The 13,520-nt window shown below is 42.4% G+C and overlaps 1 protein-coding gene across 1 annotated transcript in view; it reads left to right on the top strand.

Annotated features, from left to right (window-relative positions):
* Window positions 1–12,759, top strand: part of LOC111822280 (cytokine-dependent hematopoietic cell linker-like) — a 33,608-nt gene extending 20,849 nt beyond the window's left edge. Inside the window, exons 5-7 of the mRNA XM_023740234.1 lie at window positions 998–1,108; window positions 12,281–12,308; window positions 12,739–12,759. Of these exons, the coding sequence (XP_023596002.1) occupies window positions 998–1,108; window positions 12,281–12,308; window positions 12,739–12,759 (160 nt within the window). The remainder of the gene's footprint in view (window positions 1–997; window positions 1,109–12,280; window positions 12,309–12,738) is intronic.
* The last annotated feature ends 761 nt before the right edge of the window (window positions 12,760–13,520 follow it).

Genomic DNA, 13,520 nt, shown 5'->3' with positions numbered 1-13,520 from the left:
TCAAGGAAATGGCTCACACGGTTATAGAGGCTGTAACATCCCAAGTCCATGGGTCAGGATAGAGGCTTCTCCTGATTTCCGTAGCCGCAGGGGCTGGCAAACCCCAAGACTGGTAGGTCGGAGAGCAGGGCTGCTGCTCACAGGCTGTGAAGATCAACGAATCCCAAGATCAGCAGGCAAGACTGCAGGTAAGCTGCTAGCTCGAGTCCCAAGAACCAGAAGTCAGTAAAACAGGAGCCAGCTGCAGGATTCAGAATGAGCAAAAGCCCCCAGTCCCCACCAGAACATCCGCCGACACTCAATGCAGGCCACACACCCAAGGAAACTCCCCTTCAACTGATTGGCTACTCACAGCAGATCCCATCATGAGGGTGATCACATATCAGATCTCAACAGGGAAGAGACCACAACATCACAGGCCTGCCAAAACACTGAGAATCATGGCCCAGCCAAGTTGCCGCACCATCTTAACCATCATAGTCCACCCCTTGTCAACTTGGCACCTGTACACATCTCCTTAAACTATACATAATCTCTGAATAAAGACAATTATAAAACTAAAAAGAAAGAAAGAAATATGTTGACTTTCAATCATTTTCATTTTTCTTTGGAGGGTCTTAAAACCTCAGGGTTTCTAGTCTGCAGTAAATGGAAGGTGTGTGGCACAGTTTCCCCAGGTCTTCTAAAACTAAAACAGGTGAGAAATATGTGACACCCTGTAGAAATTTATATTATACTCTTTAGAAAACAGTAGGATACCAATGAGCAAGTTACAGGGAGATGGGTTTAGGCTTATTAGAAGAATGAATATACCAATATCTGAAGTTACCTGGTCCAGGCTCTCTGTGAAGTAGTGAGCAGCCTGAAAAAGAAGTCCCAAAATGGAAGTCTCCAAACAGAAGCTGGGGCAGCCAAGGCATGGCTGTGAGTATGAATTCCAGTCTGAGGGCCGCTAGTGCAACAAACTTTCTCAGACCCCCTGTGGCTTTTCACACAGGCTTCCCATCGCTCTACCGAAGAAGTACCAGCCCTTGCCCCCTGAGCCGGAGAGCAGCAGGTCACTTTTTCCTCAGAGACACACCTTTCCTGAAGCCTGGAGAGGGCCCAAGTGAGTGATCTGTTATTGCTGTTATTATTGGTGCTGGTGGAATTCCAAGGGTACTGGTGGGCTATGGGAGGGTGTCTTATTACCTAGGGCTGCTGTAACAGAAATACTACAAGTCAGTGACTGCAAAGAACAGACGTTTATTTTCTCACAGTTCTGGAGGCTGAAAGTCCAAATCAGGGTCTCTGCCATGTTAATTCTTTCTGTGAGCCTCTCTCCTAGTTCTGGTGTTTGCCAGCGATCCTCATCATTCCTTTGTTCATAGACGATCCTCATGTGTCATCTGTCTTCCCCTGTGTGTGTGTCTTTGTATCTATTCTGGTCTTCTTATAATTCAGAAGTAATTAGGTTTAGGATGCACCCTACACTGGTGTGACCTCAGCTGATTGATTGACTACATTACATTATGGAAAGTGATTACATTACATTATGTACATTACATTACATTACACATTTTAAAAAACTAAGCCAGTTGCCACTCAGTTCTGACTCATGACAACCCCATGCATGTCAGAGTAGAACTGGTCGATAAGATTTTCATGGCTGTGACTAGGCCTTTCTTCCAAGATGCCTCTGGGTGGGTTCAAACTGCCAATCTTTCCATCAGTACTTGAGAGCTTAACTATTTGTGCCACCCAGGGATTCCCACATTAGACATTACATTATAGAAGGAAATCTGCTTTGCCAAGGCCAACTGATTTAATCACATGCAATCACTCCATGGCAGCAACTAGACTACTGTTTGGCAAAAAACACTGAGAACCATAGCTTAGCCACGTTGAGACATAAAATTAACCATCGCAGGAGGTGACAAGAAAAACCAAACAAATCGCCTCTCTGAACAGGCTCCCAAATGTGGAGGGAGAGAAACCAAATAAACCTTAAGGGAAAATTGTCTTAGAAGCCTGAAGTTTGATTCTTTCTAGAAAATACAGCTTCTTTCTACTAAAATGAGTTATTGAAAGAGTTGCTCACTTGAGGTCTGAATTAGTTATTCAAGAAAATGCTAAATGCCAAACAGAATCAGGATATGGTTATATAAAAACCATAAGGGGGTCCAGACTATTCCAGGATCAGTATTGGCCACCCGGCTTCCCATCACCCAGGCTGGAGGAATATAACCATGTGTGAAAACCCATTTGTCAAAAATGTTATTGCCTTTTTGACAAATAAATATTAAAAAAACAACCCTCTAGTGTTGAGTGCTGATGATGGACTCCCGCTCTGGATTGTGTGGGATGTTTGGCGGCAAGCTCTAATCACAAAACGCAATGGACGAGACTGGGCTTTTTTTTTTTTCCCCAAGAGAGTTTGAATTTTCAAAATTATCTTATTTTGGAAGTCAGAACAGAGATTGGCATCTACCTCTTTTTCCTGTACAGAATGAGTGATGCTTTCTTACAGCAAGCTTGATTCAGCAGGTTGGGGCACAAGGTATTGTTTAGTCAGCAAGCATTTCCCATGGATACAGAAATTCAGAATATCAAGCTCCTTTTGAGCATTTAAGGAAAACTCATTCATCTCTGGCTTTGATGAAAACGTCATTTCTCTCTCTTAATTGTCTGATAAATTGTTTCTTTATCATTTCACCCTTTAAAGCCCCACACAAACGTATGTCTTCCAAGAAGCACCCCCTCCTTCTCCCCACTTCCCGATATCTTCTGTGGCCTCTTCTCAACTGGTACAGCGTGGTAGGAACAAACAACAGTTCTTGAGTCTGGGTTCAGACTACCTAGGTTGAAATTCAAGTTCGACTTCTTAGGAACTGGCAGATTTGGGACAGCAGTTCTCAACCAGGGTGACTCTGACCCCCGGGGGACATTTGGCAATGTCCAGAGACATTTTTGGTTGTCACAACTGTGAGAGTGTTGCTACTGACATCTAGTGGGTGGAGGCCAGGGATGCTGCTAATCACCCTATAGTACACAAGGCAGCCCCCTCCCACGCAATAAAAAATAATACGGCCAGAGGCCAATAGTGCAGAAGTTGAGAAACCTTGCCTTAGAGCAAATTGCTGATCTCTGAGCTCAAGCAGGAGAAAGACTTGGAGATCTGCTCCTGTAAAGATTACAGCCTAGAAAACCCTATGGGGCAACTCTACTCTGTCACATGGGGTTGCTATGAGTCAAAATCAATTGGACAACACTTAACAACAACAAAGTGAAGATAATAATAATGCCTACCACCTACCTTGTGGGCTAATGTGAGAATTGAGATGATTTCCATATAGTGCTTAACAGAGCCTGCCTGACACGAATTCATAACCAACATTTATTGCACTCTTATCACTCCCTTGAGTCCTTTTCTATTGGTGCCTTTGTCACCCTATATAACATGTCTGGGTACAAGTCTGTCTCTTCCATCCTGAAAGGAAAACTAACTCATTTCTGTATTTATATTTCCAGGCACAGTGCCTGACACATGGTGTTGCTGTTGTTGTTAGCTGTCATCAAGGTGGCCCCCAACTCATGGCGACCCCATATATAATTAGAATGAAATGCTGCCCAGGCCTGCACATCCTCATGATGGGTTGGATCAGACCACTGTGACCCATACGGTTTTTACTAGCTGATTTTCGGAGATAGCCAGAACTTTCTTCCTAGCCTTTCTTAATCTGGAAGGTCCACTGAAACCTGTTCAGCATCATAGCAACATGCAAGCCTCCACTGATAGAGAGATGGTGGTGTGCATGAGGTGCATTGTCTGGGAATTGAACCCGGGGCTCCCACTGGAAGGCGAGAATTCTGTCACTAAACCATCACTGCCCCTATCACCATAGAGTCAGTTCCAACTCATAGTGACCCTATGTATAACAGAACAAAACACTGCCCAGTCTTGTGCCCTCCTCACAATCTTACTATGTTTGAGCCCATTGTTGCAGCCACTGTGTCAATCCATCTCATTCAGGGTCTTCCTCTTTTTCGCTGACCCTCTACCTTACCAAGCAGGATGTCCTTCTCCAGGGACTGGTCCCTCCTGATAACATGTTCAAAGCACGTAAGACAAAGTCTCACCACACTTGCTTCTAACGTGCATTCTGGTTGTACTTCTTCCAAGACAGATTTGTCATTCTTCTGGCAGTCCATGGTATAGTCAATATTCTTCACTAACACCATAATTCAAAATTCTTCTTCAGTCTTCCTTATTCATTGTCCAGCTTTCACATGCATATGAGGCGATTGAAAATACCATGGCTTGGGTCAGGCACACCTTAGTCCTCAACATGACATCTTTGCTTGACACTTGGTAGATGTTTCATAAATATGTACTTCCTTCTGCAAGGAGCCCCGCTGGTGCAGTGATTAAGCTCTAGTGTGCTAACCAAAAAGTTGGTGGTTCAAACCACCAGCCACTCCACGGGAGAAAGATGTGGCACTCTGCTACCATAAAGATTACAGCTTTGGAAACCCTATGGGGGCAGTTCTATTCTGTCCTATAGGGTCACTGTGAGTAGGAACCGACTTGACAGCAACGGTTAACCGGTATCCCCGTGCGTGTGTGTGTGTGTGTGTGTGTGTGTGTGTGTGTATCTGAATTGTATCCCCCAAAAATATGTATTGAAAACTTAACTCCTGTACCTGTAAATGAAATCCTGGTGGCACAGTGGTTAAGAGCTTGGCTGCTAACCAAAAGGTTGGCAGTTCGAATCCACCAGCTGCTCCTTGGAAACTCTATCAGGCAGTTCTACTGTGTCCTACCAGGTCACTATGAGTCAGAATCAACTCAATAGCAATGGGTTTACGGGTGCCTGTAAATACGGTGCTGTTTTGAAATAGGAGTTTTCTACTGTTATGTAAAGAGGCCGTACCTGTGTAGGGTGGGTCCTAAACCTAATCACTTCTGAGTTATAAAAAGAGCAGAATAAACACAGAGACACATACTGGGGAGAGACAGAAGCCAAGGAACGCCAAGTAATGCCAAGGAACTCCAAGGATCACCAGCAGACGCCAGATACTAGGAGAGAGGTTTACAGAAGGAATCAATGAGGCTGAGACCCTAATTTGGACTTTTAATCTCTAGAACTGTGAGGAAAAAAAGACTGTGTTCTTTCAAGCTACCCACTTGGGGTATTTTTGTTATGGCAGCACTAGGTAGCTAAGACAATATATAATCTATTTTCAAAAAAAATAAAAGTATTTCAAAAAAAATAAGAATACTTTTCCCCAGTATCTGCTTTAGTTGTTCTGGGGTAGAACATGGGGATCAGTAGTTTTAAAGCTCCTCAGGTGAAGCTAATGTGCAGCCAGGGCTGAGAACGCAGAAGAAATCAGGTGCTAGGAATACACCTGCCACAAGAGCATCTAAGGTCCTCAGGCCTTATCTGGCTGTGCCTCAATTCTAGTGTATTAAATAATGCTTGCCGATATTGGTGATGGTCACGCAATATGACGGACATAATGTCGCTGAATTGAAAAATGTTAAATTGGTAAATGTTGTGTTACATATATTTTTACAAGAGTAAAAAAATTTTTTAAGACACAATAATAATAATAATAAAAATGCTCCCGCTGTGGCCGGGGTCACGCCAGCCTACTGTGCAGTCATCTTCATGGTGGTAGTGTTGTTAATCGCCACCAGATTGACTCCAACTCACGGTGACCCCACATACAACAGAACAAAATAGCGCCCCTTCCTGTTCCATCCCCGTGATCGTTGGTATGCTTGAGTCCCTTGTTACAGCCACTGTGTATTTTGAGTGTTTTCTAACCTAGGGGGCTCATCTTTCAACATTATATTAGATAGCATTCTGTTGTGATCCATAAGACTTTCGTTGGCTAATTTTCAGGAGTAGATCTCCAGGTCTTTCTTCCTAGTCTGTCTTAGTCTAGACGCTCTGTTGAAAACTGTCCACAATGAGTAACCCTGCTGGTATTTAAAATTCCAGTGGCATAGCATCCAACATCATAGTAACATGCAAACCACACAGTATGACAAACTGACAGATGGGTGGTGGTAGTCATCTCAGTGGTGTTGGTATCTTTAGAAGTTTGCTTTTTACTTCTTTGGGATTGTGTAGTTATAGTTTATGTTTGTTTATTCATTTTTCGATGTGATGAAAACTGCTGCTTCTCCTCTCTTGTCCCAAAGACCTGCAGAGGGTCGATACACTTTATCTCATTAAATCCTCCCATAGCCCTATAAAATATGGTTTGCTAAGGCTTGAAAGAGCAGAGTGCCCAGCCCAGTGGATGGCACATAGTAGGCACTCATTAAGTATTATTTCCCCGCCCACTGGACAAGGAGCCCTTGTGGTACAGTGGTTAAGTAGTCGGTTGCTAACTGAAAGGTCCTCTGTTCGAACCTACCAGCCACTCTACAGGGGAAAGATGTGGCAGTCTGTTTCTATAAAGATTCAAAAAAAATCCGTTGCGAGTTAAGTCCGACTCAGAGCTACCCTACAGGACAGAGTAGAGCTGCCCCATAGAGTTTCGAAGGAGCGCCTGGTAGATTCGAACTGCCAACCTTTTGGTTAGCAGCTGTAGCTCTTAATCACTACGGCATAAAGATTACAGCTTTGGAAACCCTATGGGGCAGTTCTACCCTGTCTTATAGAGTCGCTATGAGTTGGAATCAATTCGACAGCAAAGGGGATTTTTTACCCATTGAACACATAAGGCTACTAAGGTTCACAGAAGTTAAGTAACTTGGTCAAGGTTACAGGGTTGGTACATGGCCGTTACCGGTTGTCATCAAGTTGACTCTGATTCATGGTAACCGCATATGTCTCAGAGTAGAACTGTGCTCCACAGTGTTTTCAATTGCTGATTTTTCATAAGTAGAGTGCCAGGACTTTCTTCTGGGGCACCTCTGGATGGACTCGAACCTCCAACCTTTCAGTTAGCAGCTGACTGCATTGTTACTATGATACTAAACAAGTTTCAGTGAAGCTTCCAGACTAAGATAGACTCAGAAGAAAGGCCTGGCAGTCTACTTCCAAAAATCAGCCAATTAAAACCCTATGGATCACAATAGAACATTGTTGGATCCTCAAACAATCGTGGGGGTGGCGCAGGACCAGGCATTTCCATCCGTTGTGCTTGGGGTCTCCATGAGTCAGGCTGACTCAACAGCAGCCAACAACATGTGGCTATCGAGGTGACAAAAGCATACAAATCCCTGTGCAAGGCCCTGGAAATACCCCCATGAATAAGAAGGAGTTTGGCTTTAGGAAGACAGCTGTGCTTTCAGGTTCATTGTTAGGTAGTTCCAAAACCAAACCCATTGCCATCGAGTTGATTCTGACTCACAGCGACCCTATAGGACAGAGTAGAACTGCCCCATAGGGTTACCAAGGAGCAGATGATGGATTTGAACTGTCAACCTTTTGGTTAGCAGCCAAATGCTTAACTAATGTGCCAGCAGGGCTTACTTCCTTTGAAGACACAAAGAACTTTGGAGGTCTGAGCTTTTGCAGCCAATCCACACAGAAGCTGCATTCCCAGCAGCTGCTCCCTCAAGCACCAGGAGCTGAATTGCCCTCCCTCACGGGGAGCCTATGGTTTACATCTGGCAATCAGATCTATCAATTGCAAGCAGCCTGACAGCTGCAGCCCTTTACAATGGGTTGTGCTCACCCAGGATAGTGTTTGTGGTTCCAGCTATCATTTCAGGCAGCCCCCATTTGTCTCCTCCAGCGCTGCCATGCTCTATTTTAAAGCTAAGCCTTAGCTTTGCAAAACAATTGCTGAATCGAAGCCCTGCCAGTTAAGGAAAATGTCATTTAGATCATTCATCGACAGCTCAGAACTAGAAGCAAACTTTGAAGTTTAGAGAATGTTGGTTGGATGTTCTCAACCACTATCATGAATTTTGCACTGTTGATATACTTGTTCAATATTTTTTACTTAGCCCATTTCTTGGCTTTAACAAATTTATTTAAAGGGGAAACGTGCTGGAGGATTTGTTGTTTAGGGGACATTGAGCTTCTGGTAAGGATGATGATATAATTTGGAAAAAGATAGTGGTGAAGGTTGAACACATGATGAGTATAATTAATGTCACCAAATTGTACATGTAAAAAATGTTAAAATGGCGAAGTTTTGTTGCATATATATTTACGACAATATAAAAAAGAGAGAAACATCATTCCCATAAATAACTGCAATGCAAACAGTGCCAATAAAACTACAGAACAAAATTTTGAGCCTGGAGAATGTCTCTGTCTGTTAAAAAGGCAGGTAAGCAAATCTTAGAGTGACATTTAGGCTATAATAACTACCACATAGAGTCCTTGGGTGGAGCAAATGTTTAACGCCCTCGGCTGCTGACAGAAAGGTTGGAGGTTCAAGTCCATCCAGAGGCTTCTCAGAAGAAAGGCCTCGCAATCTACTTCTGAAGAGTCAGCCACTGAAAACCCTTTGGGGCATACTTCTACTCTGACATACATGGGGTCGCCATGAGTCAGAATCAACGTGACAACAACTGGTTCATCACCACACTGAGACTTTCTCCTAGACATAATCAGAAAGAGAATTAAAAAGGGAATATTTTTTCTACTATGTATTCATTGCAATTTTAATACCATGGCCATGTACCAAATACAACCATCCTGAGTAATAATAAGAGTAATCAGCGGCATTTACTGAGTTCTCACTACACACCAGGCCCTGTTGGGAGTCTTTGGTGTGCATCAGCTCATTCAGTCTCCCAAAAGGAAACCAGAATTACTACCCTCACTTTACTGAGGACGACACCAACTGCCTGGAGGTCATTGTGCCACAGTACCGCCTTTCAGCTTCAGTAAACTCAGGGGCCCAAGGTGCTGGGTTCAGCCAAAATACAATTTAAATAAAGCACCTGATATTTATGAGACAGTGGTGGTTCAGTGGTAAAATTCTCACCTTCCATGCAGATCTGGCTTCTCCCAAGCAAATACACTTCATGCACAGCCACCATCCATCATCTGTCAGTGGGGGCTTGTGTGTGGCTATAATGCTGAACAAGTTTCAGCGGAGCTTCCATACTAAAATGGGCTAAGCATCTGCTCTGCATGGGAAAAGATGTGGACAAATCTATCCTATCTATGTAGTTAAGTACCGTGTTTTATTGGCCATCTCCAGCAGGCAGTAAGTGGGCAAACCTCGGATTTCAGGATGCACTCAACTTTTAGCTAAATAACAGATTGGCTCATAAAATAAAGAATATCACCAGTAAGTACTGTGCACCTTAAAAAAATCATTTTTATGAGACCAAATGGTCAGCAGTTACTTAAAACAAAGACGAAAGGGTAAGGGGGCAGGGAAACCAGATTACTGGAAAGGTAACATCCAGAATAGAATGAATGAAAATGTTAGCACATTGTGAAAAATGTAACCGACATCACTGAACAATGTGTGTAATAATTGTTAAATGGGAACCCAATATGTTGTGTAAATTTTCACTGAAAATACAATTAAATATTATTTAAAAAAAAAGGTGCACTCAGAAGGGCTGTGTGGTGCCCTGGGGAGAACCAGAGTTCCCCACCTGCTCTTCTCTTCCATTTTGTGCCACAGTGTAGGTCCTCCGTCTTCGTAAATCTCATTTAAACCAAAAACACCAAACCCATTGCCTTCGAGTCGATGCTGACTCATGGCAACTCTGTGCACTACAGAGCAGAACTGCTCCATAGGGTTTTCTTGACTGTAATCTTTATGGAAGCAGATTGCCAGGCCTTTCTTTTGTAGTACCGATGGGTAGATTTCAACTACCAACCTTTTGATTAATAGTTGAGCATAAACCTTTTGCACCACCCAGGGACCTTTAAATCTCATTTAAGGGATCCCCTGAAGCCCATCCCCTTCATTTTACAGGTGAGGGGGGCAGCTAACTTGTAGGGTCTTGTCCAAATTGGAATTTTTAATGCCCAAGGAGGATGATTATGCACAGAGAGGATGTCTTACAATTACTTGAGTTTTCACTTAAAATTCAATTTACTGAAGCTACAAATTCAAAACGTAGCTTCCCTTAAGCCTCTAATGTCGACCTATAAAGCATATTGTTCTACTTATAAATCAAGTGATTTTATATCAAAAGAAAGACAATCACTTTGCTTGTCCTTCAACTAATGTTCTATAAACTCAAGTTAGACAGGTTAAGGAATCTTAGACAGTAAGACTTATTTACAAGCTGCGTTAATTCTCCTTAGACATTTTAAATGTATAAATTTAAGCCTTAAAATTAAATATTATAAATTTTATAAAGTTAACTATTTGGATTTTTAAGCACTTTTAATGCTGACAGGGCAAATTTCAACCCTGACACGCAAAACTTTTTTTAACAATTAACTTTTGTATATCTAACCCATTGCTGTTGAGTCCATTCCGACTCCTAGGGACCCTATAGGACAGGGTAGAACTGCCCCATAGGGTTTCCAAGGAGTGGCTGGTGGATTTGAACTGCTGACCTTTTGGTTAGCAGCCAAGCTCTTAATCACTACACCACCAGAGCTCCTTTGTATATCTAGTAAAAGAAATTTAGAAACATAGAAAAATTCAAGTTCCCTTAAACAGTTCAAACTCTTCTCAAACTGAGTCAAAAAGATCTTGACTCTGTAACTTAAAATCACAAGTCTAAAATCAATTACACATTTTAAATTGAAGCCATATGGCCTATCTGTCAGTATCCCTAATATAATCTTAATAAAAACATCAAGATTAACCTCAGTTTAGCCCCAGAATAATTACTACCATGGGTGTTAGTTCTACTTCATTGCCTTTCTTCATGTCTCTTTATCTTCTCACTTTTGCAATTTCAAAGAGGAGGGTGGTATGTGCAGATTATTATCTCAGAAGAGATAAGAGAAGTAAAAGGTTGGAAAATGTGGACCCTGAGTGTTGTCGTCAGGTGCCTTGGAGTCGGCTAGGGCTCATGGCAACCTTCTGTGTAACAGAATGAAGTGTTGCCCAGTCCTGCGCCATCTTCATGACCATTGCTATGTTTGAGTCCATTGTTTTGGCTATTGTGTCAATCCATTTCATGGAGAGTTTCCCTCATTTTCACTGACCCTCTATTTACCTAACATAATGTCCTTTTCTAGTGATTGCTCTTTCCTGATGACGTGTCCAAAGTAAGCTAAAATCTCATCATCCTCTCTTCTAAGGAGCATTCTGGCTGTACTTCCTCCAAGGCTGATTTGTTCATTCTTCTGGCAGCCCGTGGTATATTCAGTACTCACCAACACCTCAGTACTGTTGCCTGTTGCTCAGAGATCTGAGACCAGGCTACGGTGCCTAAGAATCGTGTGTTTCTGGAATAATCTTACCTCATACAGACTGACGTTACGACTCTAGATCAACAGGCTTCAACTGAAATTGGCTTTGCAGCCCTAATCTCCCAGGCTTTTCTTCAAGCTTTGTCCTTTTCACTGACAGACTTGAGTGGGTGGAATTTGCACCCTCACCCCCACTCCTTCAATGGTCTTCTCATCTGACTTCAGCCTCATTCTAATAACAGTGCCCGCTGAACATGTCATTTGCATTGTCATCTGTCACATTTCTCACAACAGCCTTCCAGTATAGATGCTCTTGCACATGAGAAAAATGAGGTTGAGAGAGGCTGCTTGGCCAAGGAAACACAAAGGCTTGGAGTTTATTGTGAGACCAGTCCATGTCCATGTTATCAAAATCCATTTGGAATTATGTCCCTACCACTCAGCTATAGGGCTGCTGTGCGTCAGAATCGACTCAACGGCAACAAGTATTTTATTCAGCTTGTTTTTTTCATCTCTGTCATACTTGCGTAATCAGCTTCCTTTCTCTTAAACATGCCTTCCTAGGATTCCACTGCACTGGACAGCTTCATACTTAAAAGTCTTTACATTTCCTTAAAGCAAAAATCTACTTGCTTTAAAATCAAGGGAATAACAGCAAGTCTGAGTGTCCCAATGAAATCTGACATGGAAAACCAAATGTCAGCAGGAACGATGATGGTATTTAAGTTTTCTCAAAATAAGAAGCAAGTTTATTCATATTCTTTATGTCACCACCTTTTATACTGGCTCATATGTTCTTTCTTAGAAAATTATGACAAAACAACCTGGCTTTAGTTTTATAGAATAGTAATAAATATCGCACTGGACTGTGGGCTGTTAATTTGGCAATGAAAATGTAATCAAAGGTTTGCAAGGGCTCAGAATGATTTTATCTTGATCATTATGAACTGTATTTTATATAACACTACTTTGTTCTCTTTCAGAAAGATGAACTTAAAGGACTTAAGTGAGGTAAGTAGCAATTTTGGCCTGGTAAACATGGAAACAAACATTTATTAAATGTCTGCTATGGGCAAGATAAGGAGCTCTGTCGGAGCAGTGGTTAAGCACTTGGCTGCTAACTGAAAGGTCAGTGGTTTGAAACCAGCAGCTGCTCTGCAGGAGAAAGATGTGGCAGTCTGCATCCATAAAAATTTACAGCCTAGGAAACCTTATGGGGCAGCTCTACTCCATCCTACTGGGTCACTATGAGTTGGAATCAACTCAACAGCAAGGATTTTGGTTTGTTTTTTTATGGGCAAGATACTATTTGCTTCAGATACTTTATAACCCTTAATTTTCGTAATAACTATGAGAATTACAGCTGGCAGACAATAGGGCCAGACCCAGAAAGTCCAAAGTTCAGGGGTCCCACACTGACCCCTATGTCTCTCTGCCTTAGAAAATACAAAGATATCTCTGAGTTAAAATAGCAAAAAAGAAGATGCATTATTATCCTTCATGGTGACCCCATGTGTTACAGAGTAGAACTGCCTCATGGGGTTTCCAAGGCTTTCAGAATTGACTCAACGGCAACGGGTTTGGTTTTTGGTTTAGTTTTAATCTTTATGGAGCAGACTACCACATCTTTCTCCTGCAGAGTGGCTGGTGAGTTTGAATTGCTGACCTTTAGGTTAGTAGCAAGAGCTTAACCACTGTACCACCAGGCTTAAGGAGTATGCTTCCATAAAGATTACAGCCTTGGAAGCCCCATGGGGCAGTTCTGCTCTGCCCTATAGGGTAACTATGAGTTAGAAGACTTGACAGCAATGGGTTTTTGGTTAATCTTAACAGAAATAGATAGCCAGGTCTTTTCTTCCATGGCACCCCTGGATGGATTGGAACTGCCCACCTTTAGGTTAGCAGTCAAGTGAAAACTGTTTGCGCCACCTAGGAACCATGAGTTGGAAGTGACTCAGCAGCAACTAACAACAACCCAACAATTATTATCCCTACTTTAAAGGCGAGAAAGCTAAAGCAAAACAAGCTAAGATCCAGACTTTAAGCCAAGATCCTTTTTTGCCACCCATGTTCAGTGCTTACTAGCACAACGAAGAACATGCCCACTTCCACATGGAAAACATAAAGTCTCCATTGATGGCTTCAAGTCTCCACCATTATACCAGACATAAAGCATTGAGAATTGTGTTGTATCTTGCTATTTGTTCTTCACAGTAAAGATAG

Source organism: Trichechus manatus, unplaced genomic scaffold, assembly GCF_000243295.1.
Source record: "Trichechus manatus latirostris isolate Lorelei unplaced genomic scaffold, TriManLat1.0 scaffold00150, whole genome shotgun sequence".
NCBI classification, from domain to species: domain Eukaryota; kingdom Metazoa; phylum Chordata; class Mammalia; order Sirenia; family Trichechidae; genus Trichechus; species Trichechus manatus.
This window is presented reverse-complemented; position numbering and strand designations above follow the sequence as displayed.